Raw genomic sequence first — 20,409 nt, 5'->3', positions numbered from 1 at the left:
TGTGTGTGTGTGTGTGTGTGTGTGTGTATATATATATATATTTTTTTTTTTTTTATCTAATCCCAGTTCTTTCTTACCATTGAGCAATGAATGTAAAAGGACTTGTCTGAATAAAGGACATCAATAGACAAGACAACAAAATTCCATTATGGTAAACAGAGATTTCCACTATGGGTAAAAGCAAACACATCTTTCGGAACTCTGTTCTCTATACTTAAAAAAACCCCACATTTATGGAAAACTGCAGTGTTACTGTGAGAAGTACCACTTTTAGGAATCCTTTACAAATCAAAAAGTTTTACTTGCTACAAAGGAAGATGAAAACATAATTGGGAATTTTATTTTATGTTGATAATTAAAGGTAATTCTATAACTGTGCTAAAAATACATTCCAACTAAAGTATAGTATTATAAAGACCTATACAAAGGATGAAAGTACCCATTATAAAGCTTGGCATATGAGTTTCGACATCCCTTTTAGTGAGCAGCTCATTAATCACATGGTCACATGGTAAGGTGTCCCCTGTAATATCCTCCTATTTAACGGTAATGGGTGCCATATATTTACAAAATAGCACCAGTCATTTTCTATTTAATATGACTTGCAGACTTGCAGCTACTGATTGAGCTCTTATTCTCATTAAGAACATTTTTACTGAGGTAACAGATTAAGGCAGCTGAGGTTCATTTTCCCAGTGATGTCTATACAACTGAATATCTTTAAACAGCCAGAGAAATTGCCCACTGCCCACTCTCACTACCACTGGCCATTACTGCACCAAGAACGCAGGTTTAGGGCAAATTTTCATTGCCTTACTTTCTCAGACTTGGAAGTTGTATAGTCACACCAGCCACTGCATTAAGTTTGTCTTGTTTGTAGTGTGTTGAATCCATTTTTCCTTCAGAACAGTTCTTCTTGTCACAAATTCAAAAAGGTATTCCTCAGAGATTTTAGTCTGTACTGCCTTGATAGCATCACACAGTTGTTGCAAATTTGTCAACTACACATCTAGTCACATGTTTAAGAAAGTTTAAAATGATTTGAGATTTAGCACATGGTACAGTATCCTGCTGGAAGATGGGTACACTGTGGTCATAAAGGGATGGACCTGGCAAACAACAATACTAGGGTAAAGTGTTGTGTTCAAAGGATGTTCAATGGACACTAAGAGATCCAAAGTGTGCCACAAAAATATCCCCCAACTCATCACACAACTCAGTTTCACTGCAAAACATGTAATAGGCACGCGGGTCCACCGTGTGCATTTCACATGCAGACATTGCATTACCAGCAGGGGGATATAATATATTTAAAGTCAAGAAGTCAGTAGTGAGCAAAAAACGTATGAAGTACAGTCCAGGGTCCTCATGCCGGAAATGATTAAGCAAGGCGGCTAAAATGTGTGTTTGTTTCACGTGTGTGTAAAGTGTGAAATGGAAACAGCAAGTCCATTACACGCTTTGCCGTGATACCAGGTTGCACTGTAACACCATCACCAGCCTGAACAGTTTTTCCAATCCTGTATTTTCCAGCCTTGTTGAGAACGTGCAACTACCCAACAATCACGTCACATTTTAAGTGACTAAATCACCTTTCTTTATTTTCTAATGCTCACTTTGAGGTCTTGAGCACATTGGTTAATTAGATATTTGTAATCTAGCAGTTGAATAGCTTTACCTAACAAAATGGGCGGTGGGTGTATGTCCATCTTATATATACAGTCTACACTTAAAAAGTTGACCAAATCCTGTATTATAGTAACAAAGAGTAAAACAGTAAGTAAATTAGAATAATTCACACAACAAGTCTGGTGCAAAGGTAATGATTTTCTGCTTAGGTCATTTATCTTTTAAAGTGTTTGTTTAGGCCTTTAGGATAACTAAAAATTCTCTTTCCTTTAGTAGGCTAGCTCATTGTTTTCTTGGTAGTTTAGCTAAAGCAGGCTAAGTAATTTTACCCCAAAATGTAACTAAACTTTAACTAAACTACCAATTTTAAGTTGAGGGTAAAGCTGTATGTTCTGTAGGCTACAGTGGCTTTGGGTAAAGTATGGGTTAGGCACTGCTGGAGTGCCGCCGACGCTGGACTCCGTCACCCGGTGTAAAACACATGCCATCCTATCCTTGCTCTCTCCTGTTTGGGGCGAATTTAATTGATCTGGGAAACCGCTACTGGTCTAATGTAATTTTTTCCTGAATTCACGGAAAATAGTATTTTCCTAGAACCTTCTTACTCACGGACATATCATTTCAGGAAAAGAAAAAAAAATCAGAGTCATTATCATTGCATTGTTGTGGACGCAGTTCGGAGGAGGGAATGGATGCAAGCGAGCAAGCAGAGGCGCACCGAGGCAGCTATCAGACAGAGCCAGCTCCTCTGTGATGCAGCTGTTTATCCCGTGGAAAACCCAGGACACCCGACGACCGCTCTTAAAACGTTAACAGGCGAGAAATCAGCGGCTGATTGTTATTCCACGCGTGTTGGGATTTGCTCGGGAAGAAGAGACGCGAAAGCCATGTAGCCGGTCTGTTCTCTGAACCGCTTTTATTTTCTAATTCCTTGTCTTCTTCGTAGTGGTTTATTTTCTACCTTTTCAACCGTGATCTGTTCCCGCAGAGCTGCACACTATTTCTGCTGTTTGTGCTAAGCTTGGAAGCCAGATATCAACTCGATAATTTTACAGAAGTGTGCAGGAGAGAACAGCGCTGGCATCTTTCCATGCGCGCTTTCATCGTCATTATTATTATTATTATTATTATTATTATGGAACTGTGACCCCAAACGAAGCAGCATACAACGCATGCTTCTCCCACATTCACTTTTTACAGGTGTTTTCAGTTAAGAACTTTGTATTTTGAGGATTGTAAAATGCTCTAAATGTCGAGCAATTTTGCCGGCTGTCAGTGACGCAACATCTCACACAGACTGCATGAGAAATACATGCGTAGAAGGGCGTGAACTTGCGGCCACTAACCTCCTCCTCATTAATAAAGCATCTGCTTATCTACAAAGCCACTTTGCTCTTTTTGCGACCTCACACCCATCATTCATCTAAACTCATCTCGGGGACATAATGGATCTTAAAGCGGACTCAGAGGACATGGACTACAGGCGGCCGGCTCCCATTGAAGTTTTCGCCGCCAGATCCACACTGCATGGCATCTCGCACATGTTCACTTACAAGCGGATGTATATCAAGCGCACCCTGTGGATTTTGTTTTTCTTGGCCTCCGTGGGTGTGCTGGTGATGGTGTGCGTGGATCGGGTGCAGTTCTACTTCGAGTACCCCCATGTCACCAAGTTGGATGAAGTGGCGGCTTCACTGATAATATTCCCTTCGGTAACCTTCTGCAACCTCAACTCCTTCCGTTTCAGCCGGGTGACACGGAACGACCTGTACCACGCTGGGGAGTTCCTTGCCTTGCTCAACGGCAGGTGTGTACGTCCAGAAGCCATTTACAATACCTGCCTGTGTGTAGGCTGGCTTACTGGTGATTTTATATAAGCACTAAAACCACACCTCACCTGCACCCCAATTATTATGTAGCCTAGTGTATGACAAATGCAGTGGCTGCAGGGGTGCACATCTGTGTGGATTTATCACATGATGATTCAGGATCTGATTGTGCCCCCAGCATTTAGCTATAACACTAAATTTTTGTTGTTGTCACATTCTAGTGCAGTTATCATGAAACTTAAAAAAATATCTGTGAGCACTTAAAAATCGTTTGACCACACCACTAAATATCTGCATGTCTTCTATAGACAGTCTGTGTGTGGAAGCAGGTTTTACGCTTTGCAGCCCAGCAACAGCAATGTTTGAGTTGGCATTTAACTTTGGAGCTTAGGTGTAGTCTGCATTGTTTTAGCTGAGGTCTTATGTCACATGGAAGAGCGGGGCAGAGTTTTACCACCTGTCTTTGGCTGTTGCTATTAGGCTACTGGAGGAAATCCGGACTTCACTGACAAAGCATGCAAAACCTTCCAGAGCTCTGAGAGCTAAAGATTGTAGTATAACGCACGTAAGTAAGAAAGTGAGGTTAAAGGCTAAGGATGAAAATGTAGTGACATTACAGATCTACTGTCTACTGAAATCCATATTGCACACATGCTACCATAGCTGTGAAAAGCAATGGAACAACAACCATTAACCTGTTAAAATATGCTGATAGTGAGAATGAGTACACCTTAACATAGATGCTGAGAATCCTCCAAGTAACAGATAATAGATAAGCTGTTTCTAAGTGTTTAATAAAGGCAAATATAAACATGCTAATATAAATATTGGATAAGTAGAGGAGAAGATTTTTAAACCCCCGCTGACAAAGTGTTGAGAGACGTGCATGATTCACAACTGCCATCCCCTCCCTTTACACTTGTTGCTTTCTGCTGTGCTTTGATCATTTAGTCTTTCGGCAACCATGACAAGCACACTGTTTCATGTTGAAACTTTTAACTCTGAATTTCTTCAATTCTTCTTTTCGATGTTATCCAGATTATACTGATCCCATTTTTCCAATACAGATAATAATCCTGCACTTTGCATTTGCAGCTAGAGCAGGAAGAAAAATATCCCACACAAATACACATGCACACATGGACACACAGATGCATAGACATTGCTTACTGCACTTACGCAAACATAAAATATGTAATACACACAAACATGTCTCAATATCATCTTGAATTCATTTTTAATTTTATTTTTAGCTTATTGATTCACAAAGTGTTGCAGCCCGAGGCAAAGCGTACAACTGTGCATGCTGTACATGCTGGAATGACATAAATCAAATTCTCTGTTTTCATACTGGATATCATTTTTCTGTGACCCTCATATATACATCCATATTTGGGTTATAACTTTACAGGATGCCAATAGATTCACTGTCTTGCGGATGTATTTTGCATGCTTTGTATGGTATAGATTCCGAGATTTGTTTCCGGGTTGTTTGTAGTGTCAGCTGGAATAGTAGACCATTAGGATATCAGTGCAGGTTTCCATCTCTCTGATTTGTTATTGCAGGTGTAGCCAGATTTTCTTTAAAAAGGTGCACCTAAAAAAAATAAAAGAAGATATAGGAAGCAGAACATTAAAGCAACCTCACTTACTCCAAGTGACTTTGGGATGAGTTGACTTTTGATGGAGGGAGGGGACTACAAGGAGAGGCAATTAACTTGTGTCTCGTAAGCTGTGTGATGAACAAGTCTTTATCCCTGTGTAATTAGTGCTGTTTGTTAAGCTACAGAGTTGTGCCACTGATTAACACTGTCATCTCCCTCTCCCTTTTCCTTGCCCTCTCAGTTAGCTTGGCCTGGGATCAGGGTTGGGGTAGGAACGGCATTCATTTTACTTTTCTTTTTTTTTTTTTAAATGAGGACAAGGGACAGTTTTTTAAATGATTTTTAAATCAGGTTTCAAAGCGGTTAGAGTGCTAAAGAATGTGGAGGAAAACAAATAAATTAGGAACATCTTGGACGCACAGATTTTACACTAAACATTGATTGAACAGAAGATTTTTCAGTGGTAAGCCTTCTGATACCACCAGACAGGTGGTAGGTTTGGACAGAAAATGACAGAATACAAACAAAATGCTGTGTTTGTGGGTCGGTGTCTATCACTGTCTCAGGAAGAAGGAGTAGGCAATATCTACCCTTGCAGTGATGCCAGGCTTTCTTAGACACTGAAGTTTGAAGCTGAGCTGCTAGAAATTTCACCTTAACTTACTCGACTCCAGCAGTTTCCAAGCAGCCACCCACCAAAAAACAAATAAATAAATAAATCACTTTTGTATTGTATTTTCTCAGGTTGGAGTTACAGTTAGCCGTGCAGAACATTAGAAGTAAATTGCTCAGTTTTATTTTTATTATGTTGCAAAGGCAATTAAATGATAATTAGCAAAAGAAAGGTCATTTCAAAGAGGTGTTGGTTATGTGGTTTGTGCTGCCAAGAAGTGTTAGATCAGCTCACGAAAACCAGAGAAGCACGTCTTCTGCTTACACAGAGCCCGAGATTAAACATGTTTCCTGAGCTTGCAAACATGCTCTCAATTCCCACGAGCTACATGTGAAATGTAATGCTCCATAACTTTGACTGCCTTATCTGTCTCAGCAAGATCATGGCCGTATTACAGATTTAAGTGGTGTAAAAAAAGTGCACGGATGGGGACACTGGGAGGCCAGGTCATCGACCGGAAAAAGCTGATTTTTCAAATCTGGGTTCATTTGCATTTATAGTGTACTGTGGCTGTTTACCGCAGAGAATATTACAACTGTGGAGACACAGAAATTTTTGCATGTTTTTACCATATTTTCGTCTTTAGCTTGTTTGTGTATTTCTCATCAATACAATAGATATTTGTTTGGGTTTTCTGTGCCTCGTGGCATCCTTTGTTTGCATTTCTGTGACCTTGGCCAAATTGGAAGAATAACTGAATCGCAGGTGCACCATCATGAAGATATGATTATCCAAACTCAGCCACCAGGAAACATGGCACATATTCATTTTCAAGGGCACTGCACAAACAATCCAATCCTTGTTAGTGTATGAGTTCAATTAGCGCTAATTGGATAATTACCTGAGATTATGTCAAGATGTGTTCATTGTTGTGTCACACAGCCCGAGGTATTAACATCAAAACAAATGTAGTGCTTTTGCTTTTGTTTGTGTGTGTGTGAGAAAGAGAGAGAGTACCGCCTTAAGTCCACTCTTAAAATCAGTGGCTGCTTATATTTGCTCTCTCTTCTCATGAGGTGGCAAAGTGTTGCAGATGGTCCTTCATTCGTTTTAGTCCCCACAAGAAAATTAAAGTGCTTGTGGCCCATAATCCAATTTAGTCTCCCCCTCCCATACGTAGAGAGTTTGCAGTGATTGCTTTAGGGAGCAGTGGCAGGGCAATATTAAAAATCTACCCATATTATTGTGATTGTATGCGCTTCAACTAAAGCCTCCTGACTCGGGGATGTGAGCGCAGCGTCTTAAGTGCTCTCCTGGCAGCTTTGTGTTTCTTATAAAACAGTGGCTCAGGATACAATTCAATTAAGTCCAGAATGTACCACAACAGGCTAGCTTCTTGTTAGAATAGAGTGTGACAGTGTTGTGATGTAGTTCCCATGTGGGCAAGAGTACTGGAGTTGTGATTGTCAGAGTGCTTTTAGGGACCAACATTACTAAAAACATGACAATTTGTAAATGGCTCCACTGACAGATATTTATGATATTAGTACCACTCTGTCCTCTAATTTTAAACTCACGTCTGAAACAAGTAATACATAGACAGTAGTAATCATACTTCCATTTTAAATACTGAAAATATTAAAACCACATTCACAGAGAAAGGTTTGTATCCTTACTAGGTGACACTTATTTCTTGGAGTAACCACCACAGTTTGTCCAATTCTTTTAGCAAGTTTCTCATCTTGACTTTATATAGCAGGTTTTCATTGTTCTCTACCTCCTTCTCTTACTTTTGCTCTATTATTCTTTTTTTAATGACAACTTTGATGCCGTACAGGATTCAAAGCCTTGAAGAAGAAAGAAGAAAGTGTACTTTATTGGTCCCCGTGGGGAAAATCGCTCTCTGCATTTAACCCATTCACTCAGTGAAGCAGTGGGCAGCCATTGGGCGCCCGGGGAGCAGTGTGTAGGGACGGTACCTTGCTCAGGGGTACCTCAGGGCAGCTGTTCAGAGGAATCGAACCCCCGACCTTCCGATCATGGGGCCACCACTCTACCTACTGAGCTATCCCTGCCCCTGCTTGATTACTGTAGCCAGAGTATTGTGTTAACATTTGGGAAAAGTGTGGTTTTCCTGGTTTCCTCCTCCTCCACTATTGTTTCTGGGGGTTTCTCAGTCGTGAAATTTTCCTGCTCTTTTTTGCTTGAGCAGTCATGCTTCTTTTCTCTTTGGACTGCTTCGCTTTTTAACATTTAGGTAAACATGTTTCCTTATTTTGAAAAATTGCAGTGTGGCAATATGCTCCAGGATGCACCTTGGAGTTCATTATATGCCTTCCAAAGAACACATCAAACATTTTGAAACCAAGAAGGGCTCCTTCTTAAAAAGAAACAGTATAAAAATGTATCACTTTCTTTCAGTTTCAGTACTTTACAAAAAGCAGTAACCTGTAAACTGTGAAGAATCAGGAGCCAGATGAGCTACTACATCACTAATCCTCTGGTTTTCAATTTTATCCTTTTATTGTTTGAATAACTTATTTCTGGAAAAAAGAATTATGCATTAGCTTCACTCTGAAATGATATGAACATGTTTTTCTCTAACACCCCTTATTACTTACATTATAACCGTTTAATTGTACGCAACACTCTTTTGGCCTGTAGTAAATTAATGAAAAGTGAACTATACTAGAAAATAAGTACCACATAGATCCACTATCTTTAATTTATAATCTGTATCAAAGATAGTGCTTAACTGTCTTGTTTTTTGGCTGTTGTGTCATACCAGTTACTGCTTTTTATTCAAATTGTGGAAAAAACTCTGATTTAAAAGATAAATAGCAACCAGCAGCTGTTATTCTCGTTGAAAATTTAAACTGTAGCGATAAAAAAGAAGAAGTTATAATCAGCTAGAGTTAATCCTGGTTGATTTGTTAATGTTAAAAAAGATCTCTGATGTTCCGATGTTGAATTTTAAAACTGTATCACTTGGCATTCATTTTAAATCTTGAGCAGAATAATAGTCCCGATATTGTCTGTCAAAGCGCTGTGAACTCCATTCAACACGAAGCATGACCGTCTCTGTTCGGTGTTATGAGCAGGAGAACAACCCTCATTTTAAATTACAGCGCATACCACCTCATGTTGTGAAAATCTTTTTCATTTAGTCTCTACCAGGAAAAAGCACTGTAGCAACAGTGAAACATATTACATTTGGTTTGGGCATAAATCAAAAATACATCTCCAGCTGAATATTAACGCAGTGCTCCCAAAGAAGTAATGTAACATTTCATTTTTTTATTCATGGATCAGCTTATGTTATTCCCATCATCAAGCGACAAAATCTTGTTCATTATCATAGACAAAGCTTGACCTTGTGGAATTTTTAAAAAATCCATTAAGCTATACCACCAATTATGGTTTGAAATAGTGCCCATGCTCATGACAAACAACTCTGTCGTCAGTGTCCACAAAGTCATTCACAGATTTACTGTCAGGCACAGGAAGAGAAGGGTATGCCTTTGTCTTTCTCCGTCTCTGGTTTTCACTTCTTCAGCTTGGGGATAAACTTATTCATGTTTGCTAGTGCAAAACGAGTTGTCCAAAATTCTTACAATAAAACAATATATGAACCTGGTCATGATATTACTGCTTCTGCTCAACATCACATATGAATTCAGGACTCTACCTTAGTATTTTGCAGTAATGCAATTTTGAAAAAACAGAAGCTGTCCTCTTCACTCTCAGTGTCCTACAACAATGATCTCACAAGTGGCTGTCAGTAGTGCTTAATTTTAGCGCTCTATAATTTGGATGCTTGTACCACTGATGGCCCATTGCTCAACAGGGGTCATCAATGGGCCACTTTTTCGCTGTGCGGGGCCATACTGTTTAATTGAGGTTACGTTGTATCAGTGAATGACTGTGAGCAGGCACTAGAGGTTGATGGTAGCTGTCAAATTAAGGCATAGCATAAATGATTTCCACAGTGTTTTTCTTCTGTTTCATTTCTGTGTGCATTGATGCACGCAAATTACTGCTTCTTTGTCATGTTTTTTCTTATTTGTTTGCAGGGGAAATGAGAGGTGGAACATGGTAAAATTGATCCATTTTTCACTTTGAAAAAAAGTGCAGCAGATGAAGATTTATTTATTGACACTAAATAGTAGGTGTGGAGGATCATCAGCCTGAAAGCAGCATTCTGAACATTGTTTTCTACACGATTGCTCTGCCACCACATATAACCCTAATTGTTTAACAGACCGATTAAAGTAATTGTCTGAAATGAAATATTCCCATCCTGTAAATAATGAGCTGCTTTCCTGCACTCCATGGAGACTGGTATGCCACAGTTAAGCTGTCAGTTTCATAAAACTAAGATGATATTGTGAGAGCTTTCTAGCTGCTCTTCTGATGATGCTGACATGTATGTACACCTTTTTTTAAGGTGAATGGTAGATATCCACTTGTTGTTGCTGCATCTGTGTTATTAATGTTTCTTCTGCCAGAAAAACGTGTGTACCTGCAAAATTCTTAAAATCCATCTTTTTAGATGTGACAGAGGTACAACTAAGGTTGTGTCTTGCTTCTTTAACAACCTTAACTGCATTTAATACTTTGAGTGAGAAAATAAGGAATAACAGGATGTTTAATATTACAATCTGACAAAGTGGATTTTGTAAGCTCAAGGTAAGCAGTTTGAAAAAGAATTCTTATAGAGAAAAAGAACAACCTAAAATGTTACTTTTTTTTTAATTTAATGAGGCAAAATCCTTTTTGTGATATTGAATTTGCAAAACCTAAGTACATTAGACTTGTGTGTTAGTTGTGCACATGTGTGTATTTTGTGATCAATGTTGACTAAGTGTAGAATCTTTCTGTCCAGGTATGAGATTCGGGACCCACACCTGGTGGAGGAAAATGTCCTGCAAATCCTAAAGGAGAGAGCGGACTTTGACAGCTATAAGCCTCGGCCTTTCAACATGCGTGAATTTTATGACCGGACAGGCCACGACATTAAGGACATGCTGCTTTCCTGCTCATATAGAGGGGAGGAATGTGCAGCTGAAGACTTCAAAGTGGTGAGTTGCGCACGTAAACAGAATCAGCTGAGACCTATGGGTCATCTAATCATGCTAGTGATACAAAATGGGCCTTTATATAGTTTACTGTGCCGTGAAGTTTAGCTGAGCGCTGTTCACTGAAGTCTGCTTTTGGGAATTGACTTTGCAAATATATTAAAAGGAGATATTTACAAAGACAGCGCTTTATCATAATTTCAATCGATGGCGCTCCATCCTTCCAGATTCTTCCATCCCCCTTCAGAATTGGACAGTAAAACATTATATAGTTTACTGAGCCCTGGGTCATTGCCACAACACGTTCCATGTAAGTACAAAGTTAGAACAAATTGACGCTGTGAAATATTTTCTGTCTTTATCCTATTTACTGAATGCTTTCAGATACAGTTATTACCTGAAAGCTTTGTGACCTTAGTATTTGTGATAAAGTATACGAACTGATCTTGTAAAGCTGCAATACAACTGTGGAACCGCGGGTGACAGTAGTTAATGTACTTTTTTTGTTGTTTCAGCCGAGTAAGAGCCAGAATTACTGATTATATAATAACTGATTCTCACACTACAGCTGTCAATCTCACTAAATTCTGGTAATACAATAAAAGTTTTGCCAACACTATGAAGTTTAAGGCTATGACACTGTCTCTTTCACTTGCTGAAGAATGCTAAAATGTAGAAAGAAGACATTTGTGTCTTTTGTTTAATATTCATTTGATTTTTTTTGCTTATTTTATAGTTTCGTACTGCACTGTTTTTCAAAACTTTTTTGCCCGACAATATCTGCCTATTCCAGCTGGAAACAGAGCTTATAAGTGCACTGACATTTACCAGTGCCGTCTGTGCCACAGTACGGTCTAACAGATCTTAAGAGCTGATCGATATTTCTTAAGACATTTGTAGTTTTTAGTGACAACTTACCCACAGTTAGCTGATTTTATAAGTGTGAAAAATGTGATTATGTGTAGACAGATCCTGTGTACTGTTCTGTTTAGACTTCACTTGCAGTCTGAGGTCTATTGACAGTGCACATGATAAGCTGTAGTTAAAAGAATCAGTGTATAGACAAAAGCGGAGCTGTAACATAATTTCCAAATCATCAACGATTTTGTGAAAAATATAATAAGCAATTGCACTTTTATTCAGCTTTTTTAGGGTTGTCTCCATTTGTAAACAATGTACCCGCTGACTATACCAGAAGGCTAGAAAAATTGGTTATTGCCCGCAGAGGCTAAGTCATCAAACTAGCGATAGGTTCCCATGTTATTATCCGAGTACCTCTGACAGTGGTTACCGTAAATGAAAGAAGCAGATTTTAAATTATGCCATGAAAATTTGACAATATCAGGGCCTTAACTGATTGAGAATAAGAATAAGAGAAAAAGAGCACCAAAGGATTGTAGGTAGAGACAATGCAGCTTGAGCAAGAAGAAATGTGGTGGGATGACAGTTGCAAAGAACACACACACACACACACACACACACACACACACACACACACACACACACACACACACACACACACACACACACACACACACACACAATAAGACACATACAAATTTTGCACATTACAAACAGTGGCAGCCTACTGTAGAAGTAGGAGCTAGTCTTAAAAGAACAACTATCCAACAGATGCTCATGCAGGTGGCAAGTGAGGATGACACTGTATTAATAAATTGATATCGCCTGAGAATCCTGTCATGAAAGCGATCTAATATATCCTCAGAATGTGTTGGAAAGAAGCCATGATTAAGCTTAGTAAAATCAGCCCTCAGTCCAACTCTTACATTCTTTGTCCTCCAGTGTTTCTTTATTGTGGAATTTTTAATGTGTTTTTCCCCCAAGTGCTATAAAACCATGTAGTTGAGAGGTGGGCTGCATGCTCACATGGTGTGGCTGCTCTAATGTGCTGATGTGTTCACATTTACTGTAGTTAGTTGCGCTTATAGCAGATGGTACTTCACAGCGCTCTGCTGTACATTTGTACGGTTGTAGACCTGGATAGAACAGCTCAGCAGAGAGCACTAATGGTGTGGAAAGAAGCTTCAGCGTGTTAGGAAAGGGTAAGGTAACCAGTCTCACCAGCCTCCACCTCCAAATCCCAGAGTATGCAAGCATTAAAGCTGTGATTAACGCTGTTGGCAGCTTCTGGTTGTTTTCTAGCTAGCACAGGCAGTGTGGCTCACTAGGTAGTCCCTGGGTGTTGAAGATAGCCAGAGACAAAAGATCACTGCTACCTACTGTGGGAGCAGTTTGCTGACAAAAATGGTAGATAAACAACAGTAGAACGTAAGGCAGCTTTTTCCAAAAGAATCTGCAGTGTAGTACAGTCAGATTTTCTCATAGATCCAGAAACTTGAACATATTAGAGTTCTTTAGTGTATCAGAATTTATTTCATGTTGTTTTTCAGTTAAGGTTCAGGTGTTGAGTCCAACATTATCCAGTCAGAAGTATTGTGTCCTTGTCAAAAGTCACTGGTGTCATTATCCAAATACCAAATACCCTGTGGGATCCAGTACAATATAATTTTTAAATATTGCTGCTGGAAATATTAAAAATTAGTGACTCATTATCTCGTATCATGTTTCACTGCTGCAACTTTGTCCTTCAGAAAAACATCTGCCAACTTGGAATGCAGATGGTTTAGCTCAGATGATATTAAAGAAGAAAATTTCACATGAAAATGAATATCAATTGATGGCCTACGGCCTCTGAACCGTAGCTGCATGAGATAATATAAAACCATAAAAAGGGAGCAAAATACAAAGACCATAATTTGATCGTTTATGGGTTTGTTTTTAATTGAAGGTGCGATAAATGGATTTCGAAAGTATGCGATCGCTCCCTAGAGAGGCGGCCTTTGCATTTCACCTACAACAAGGACACTAAAGCTAAAACCATCCAAAATATATTGAATGGCTATAATACACTACAGTAAGATAACTGATATTGCACGAACACTATGGATTGCATGTGCCATCTTACTTCTATTTTTACTTTGATACAATGTACGGCATTTTAAGAGCAAAACTACCAAGCATACAGTTTGTCTTACTGCATCCCAGTGGAATTCCCTACAGATAATATGTTGATCGGCAATGTCACAACCTCTAAGTTATTCAATTTTGAACTCTTTAAGACACCCACATCCAACTTCAGTCACCAGGGAGAACTTTGACAGGCTCATAACTTTGCTATCAAAACTCAAAACTGAAGCTTGGGGGCTGACAGAAAGTGTAAGAGAGAGACAGACATTACATGAGAGAAAAATAGGAAGAAGAAAGAACGAGAGAAAAAGAGCCAGATAAACAGAAACTGAGGCCCAGGTAACAACAAAGTCCTTGGGATAAAACTAAACATAATGGTCGAGTACTGCGGAGAGGCTCAAAGACACAAAACAACAGCTGCCACAGCAGGAGCAGCAATAGAAGTACTATTGGTACACACAGGCTTGTGCTCATTTTAACCTCTTGGAAACTGCAGAGCGCCATTGTAGGGCTGGGTATCGTCACTGATTTCTAGAATCGATTCGATTCCGATTCACAAGGTCCCGAATCGATTCAATCAATTCAGTTTGAATCTGGGAAATTTTGCCTTAGACAGTCAGAAATATTATAATTCATATCAGTACATTTACATATTTTTGTATCTATAAAAGGGAAGCTGACACTTGCGAGACTTTATCAAAGGTGTAAGCATCACAGCAGATGTCTTTGTGTCAAAGTAGCTGAAGATAAACATGAAGGTGATTTTCCTGGCCTGGAATTTTATAAAAATATTCAGCAGTACATCAAAAACGAAAGAAAACTTTTAATCAACATATGAACATTACCTCTGAAGTGACAGCGGTTTTAGTACAGACATGGCTAAGCGTTTTACATTTTGCATAATTTTAAAAAGTTAAAATTTGTTCAGTAGCCCATTGAACGGCAGAAATTAGGTTTTCTTTTCGGAAGTAAGTAAAAGGGAAAAAAACAGTGGCCGACAGCGCTTTAAACAACGGTAGTCTTGTGCGTAACAAGCAAGCGAATAATGCAGAAAACAGATTTTTAGATGGGAAACTGTTCTTGAAGTATACAGAGAAAGCAAGAGAGCGAGAGAGAGAGAGAGCTGTGCATGAAGTGTGATTTTTATCGTGGTGGACGCAAAAAAGCAAAAGTAAGAGGGAATCCATGACGATGTTTATGTGAAGCGTAGTTTGGATCTTCTTTTGCTGCTGATTCGGTCAATATTGTTTGGAGAGAGATCAAACTAACAGCTTTACCCGATCGTGTCCGTGCCGTCGGGTGAGAAAGGCGACATCTCACTAATTCTGATCCACGGGTCCGCGCTTTGTTCTTACGTCTTTGTGCAGAATCCGTGTTCCTGCTCTCACTTACTGTTTTAGCTGTTTGGTGGTTGTCGAAATTTTGTGAGGTTTATCCTGAGATTCTGGCATTTTGGGCAAAAAAAAAAAAAAAAAAAATTCTCCTTTCTTTTCTCTTCTTTTTTCTTTTGATAGGCAAAATAAATTTATATTAAAAAATCGATTCAGGATTTTAATGAATCTATATCACGTTATCCAAGCATTTTATTCGATAAATCGATAATCAAAACCCACCCCTACTCCATTGTATGTCTTTTACAGCTCCCCGTTTGTTTTCCAAAACACAATTAAATATGGCACCTGTCCTTCCTTTCCACTTGTATTTTTTTGAGTCGAGAAGGACAGAAAATATTATAAATAAATGAGGTCATGATAGTCATAAATGAAGAGCTATCTTTGAACAGATCTTTGGTTATAAATAAAAAGATTTTGATTAGTTATCAAGTTGTCATAGTAGTTCTTAATACATTAGCTTCTACCCTTTTAATACGCAGTAGTGTTCCTCAAAAATGTTGAGCAGACCCTCAGTGCCTTATATTTTGCTTCCAAGGAGCCAGGCTTTCTTTTTTTAAAGTGGTCTTAAACAAATTATTCAGACTTTTCAGACTTCAAAGCTTTACTTTGGACATTGGCTACTTTTTCACTCATTTTCGGTCTAATCCTTGTACCTGACCATTGTTCCTTGTTTAAGTGACTTTAAACTGAACAATAAAATTTTCAAGCATAAAAAGGCGTCTAATTTAAGGGAAAAATGGTGTTGTCTGCATATTACAGACAACTTAACAAAGACCTGGTTTTAAATAGTCTTTAGGCTGCCTGATACAAAACACACATTTTTACCTCCATTTCTTTAGCTGAATCTATAAAAACTGACTAAGTTTACACAATGAACTGTTAGCTGATAACCTGACATATCTTGGCATGGTATGCAGTGTAACCTTACAATATCTGAGGAAACTGAATAAGTTGAGGGCAAAGAAGTGAAAGGCATAAAAAACAAATATCTACTGTAGATAAACAAAATCTGAAAACCATGTTACAAAGATAAAAATCAACAAAGGCCTGACATTGGATCTGAGAGATGCACCTGGGCCTTTAATTGATTAACCTCATCAGAAATGGTTTCAGTGGAAGGCTGACGAATTAATTAAGAGAAACAGGTATGGTTTGGCCAAGGTATGCCAAATTACACGTGAATTACGCATGAATCTAAATTTTAAAAGTTAGGAAAGAGACACAACAGTCAGTGTCTACAGACATAAATAAAACACGAGTGAGGCTCTGTCATGCTTTCGGTCTAGCCAGCCATTGGTTTTTAGGATCTTCTCAAAATGAATGGACTCATGAATGTAGAAGAATATGTTCAGTAGTAGAGTACATTCATGCTATATCCTGGAAAGTTTATACATTCATGTTATAGTACAGTGGAACCCCAACTTACGAAATTAATCCGTTCCCGAGGGTCTTTCGTAAATCAAAGCACCCATCGCGCCTTTTGAACGAGGCGATGCTGAACGATAGGCTATAGGCTAATTGCTAACTAGAACAACAATACGTCGTTCAAGTGGAACAGCGAAGCGCAAGTACAGAAGCCAAGGGGTTGTCACATGATTCGGAAGGCATTGTGGGCATTGTAGGCTCAGCCAATCAGAGGCAGCGGATTTCGTTACACGGGCATTTTGCCGTAACACGGGCAGAAATATTGCCGTTCAGTGCCTTCGTAACTTGAATTTTTCGTGACATGGGGTATTCGTAAGTCGGGTTCCACTGTATCTGGAAAGTGTCCGACTGGCAACAGCTTCATTTTTGATCATGGTAATGATCCCAAACACTTTGCCAGTGCAATGAAAGCATACCTGGATAAAAAACACACAATGGAACACTATAGCTCATGGAATGGTCTCTCCGAAGCCCAGACCTCAAAATTACTGAAGCATTGGGGGACCGTCTTGACAGAGAACAGAAAGAAGCGCTTTGAATAGCCAGGAAAACTATTCTTGAAGATTTCTTAAAGAAATTACAAGAAATCTTAAGAGAGTTTAGGCTGTTTTGGTCATACCGACTTTCAAACTCATTAGAAGTGTACAAATCCTGATTTTGCCCTGTATACTGTATTTCAAATTTTCCAAATAATACATAAGAAGTAATACATAAAGAAATGAGGGGTTGCTAAATACTTTAAATTTAAATTTTTACAGTAGTGCAGATTCCAAACACAACAGTACTTTCAGGCAGTCACTATAGTGGATGGATGTGCAAATTAGATTTTTAGCTTGGATATGCTTCCTGACACAACCTTCCCATTTATCCAGTCATGTGACACTCCAAGACTTGGTTTGTGTCTCCTACCAATCTTGAACTGGGGAACTTTCACATAGGAAATCGTAAGGAAATAAACCACCACACCACGGTTGCCTACAGCCTCTAAATAAAGAAATAAAATAAATTATTTCAAAAATGTTTTTATTAACAAAAATTATACAATTACACTGTGTGAGCATGGTGCATGTAAAAAACAACAACAAACTTTCATTTGCGAAAATGTGTAAAAACAAGAGGACTATCATTTAATACTATTAACAGCACAGTCTGCCCGTACCTGGTGTTGACTGTCAGTGTAAGAGATCTGAGGATGATCTGATGATCTCAGCTCTAAGGATTAATTTTTGAGTTGAAGTACGTTTTTGGATATTTAATACTGAGAAAACATGTCAGACTTTTAAAAAAAACAACCCACAGACACACAATATTACAGTACTTCAATAGTGCTTAGCCGGCACTTGCCTCTCAAGAGAAAATCTTTTAGAAAAGATCCTTCATGCAACTGTGGTTAAGTTATGTCACATTGCAGTGTTGTGTCAGATAAGCAAAAAAAACAAAACCCTAAGTACTCTGAAATATTTGTGAGGTGGTATTTGTGTTAAATTCTAAGTTATGGAGTTTTTCAAGATCATTTCAGTCATTTTAGCTTAAATTACTGACAGATCACACTTCATTTACTGCAAATCTTCTAGCTGAGAACCCACTTTTGTGTAACCCAGACTCTTGCATAATTGCCATGGTCATTCTATTGAGCTGTTGGCTCCATTTCAGTTGTCCATTGACCCCCAGAGTCCACCCTTGGTGGGACGGAGACGTGTGGCTAATGAGGTGTAATCAATACAGAAAACCTCAGAGACGCCCGCCGATGGATTGGATTTACGCAAACAGCAATCTAAAGGATAGGAGGGGCTTGTTAAGTCTTTTTTTTTTTTTTAAATATTGTTGCTCTTCACAAACAGAAATGGCAAGAATTATTGGTGGCTGTAGTCGTTCCTCCTTCTAATCTATATTAAGTACTCCACACAAGCAATGAGCATGTCCCTTCTTAGGCTGAAGTTCCATTACTTGTGTTACAAGGGTTGTATTTCATTCTTCAACCATGAACATAAAATATACTGCTAATCCTGAGTCGGTTTAGAGTTGGGGCTAGCTTAAGGCATCTAATTCCTTAGCTTTATTAGTTATGTAATCCAGTTTAATTAGATAATCTTTTAAATTTGAATACTGTTGAGACTGCAAGTCTTTTTAGGTAACTGGCATCTATAATAGCAGAATTTCAGCGGTGCTTTAATCTGCCATTCCTCATAAACTGTTTTTGACACATCTCACCTTTGATCCACCACGTTTTATTCATTGTTATTCAGTCTTATCCATCAGCTCAAAGCCGATGATTCTGCTGTTCTTTTTGGCCAGACGATTCCCACATTTTTCCTCCTGAGGCTAAATCAATCAATTTGCTATTACCCTAGAACTCAGAGACATGGATCAATTAGGTTTTTGCTGAGTAATGAATGAATGCCTAATGTAAAAATCTCCTCTTTGAATGTAAAAAGCTACTGGCTCTCCTTTGATGGCTTTTAGATTCATGGTGATTTACTGTCCTCACTTTTCAAGTCAAATTAAATTTTACAATGTGTCAATTCACAATATTTGATCCTGATCTCCCCGAGCACCTCGCTCACTCTTTTCATTTTTAAACTTGAATGTGCATTATGTTGTCAAACATCCAACAAAAATGGCAAATTATTGGTAAGTTACATTTTAACTGCTTTCTGAGTAATATTGTATAAAGCTAAGATGTCATAGTGACGACCCAGAATAGCAAATTCCACCTAACATGGCTTCCTCCATTGCTTATGTTATGTTGGCCTTTCCAGCGGGGCATGGAAGAAATAGATTTCCTTTCAAAGGGCTTTAGAGAAGGCTAAGCATGTCCCCTGCCCCCAGCACACATACATACACACATACTCCTTTCATCTGACCTCTTTTTTGTCATTTTAATTACACAAAGAAGGACTTTTTTTTGACAATTTAGGCTCCTACTGCGTGAGGTACTCTGTGGACAAAAGGTGAAAAAGAGGAGGGAAACAGATTAAACCAACTCCAAAGCATGGAGAGATCTGAGAATCCATTTATTCCATGTGACCTGCCAGTGCTCCTAGCGTTACAAAATTATTTTTAATAATGAGTCGGGTGGGCAAGCTACGCAGTGGGGGAGAGAGTGAAAGAATGGAAGAAAGAGATGGAAAGAACTTATCCTTTAAAGAATCGATTATAAACAGTTTGGTTCAGATCAGAAGCATCTGATGACTGTGCAAAGCTTTGGAATGAGAGGAAAGAGGGGGCAGGAAACTGGAATATGTGTGTGTGCCAATGGAAGAGTCTATGTTTGGCTCTTGGTTTGTGGTGCTGGGCTGCCAGGGAGAAGTATACCCACCGTGACAGACCAGGAGCCAGAGCGCACTAGCTGAATGTAAAGCAGGGTGTTCCTTAACTCTATGCTTAGATCTTTCGCCTGCATGTGTGTAAAGCTTTTGCAGTACTTCAGTGCACAGAGAGTGAATGTTCGGTTCAGATTGTGCTGACAGGCTGAGTGATTATTCACCTAGCACTGACAGGTGGCACACTGCTGCATTAGTCAGCTAATTACCATCCAGAGTAATATTAGTGGGGCTGACTGTTTTTTTTCCTTGTCTTTTTCTCTTTACCATCATTTTATAATTTATTAATATTTCATGGGAAACCTGTTACAGTCTGCATTGGTAGATTTGGCAAATTGTATTCATCATTATTGCTTTTGAATTCATTACTGGAAAACATGATTAATGGTTTTGGCATTTAAAATTGATTCTGATAATTACAATAGCTGATTGATGACTGCGAAACAGAATATGTGCCATTTTCTGCAATAGCATGATGTACCTTTTGTCTTTGCTGTATTATCAGATATGTTACTTTTTTCTTTTT

At 38.7% G+C, this 20,409-nt stretch overlaps 1 protein-coding gene across 1 annotated transcript in view; it reads left to right on the top strand.

Annotated features, from left to right (window-relative positions):
* The first annotated feature begins 2,125 nt into the window (after nucleotides 1-2,125).
* Nucleotides 2,126-20,409, top strand: part of asic1b (acid-sensing (proton-gated) ion channel 1b) — a 181,318-nt gene continuing 163,034 nt past the window's right edge. The window contains exons 1-2 of the mRNA XM_005729838.1: nucleotides 2,126-3,436; nucleotides 10,561-10,756. Coding sequence (XP_005729895.1) covers nucleotides 3,075-3,436; nucleotides 10,561-10,756 — 558 coding nt within the window. The 5' untranslated portion in view covers nucleotides 2,126-3,074. The remainder of the gene's footprint in view (nucleotides 3,437-10,560; nucleotides 10,757-20,409) is intronic.

Source organism: Pundamilia nyererei, unplaced genomic scaffold (genome assembly GCF_000239375.1).
Source record: "Pundamilia nyererei isolate P.nyererei 1_Seehausen unplaced genomic scaffold, PunNye1.0 scaffold00034, whole genome shotgun sequence".
Lineage (NCBI taxonomy): Eukaryota > Metazoa > Chordata > Actinopteri > Cichliformes > Cichlidae > Pundamilia > Pundamilia nyererei.
Note: the sequence above shows the minus strand (reverse complement) of the source record. Positions and strands in the feature narration are given on the sequence as shown.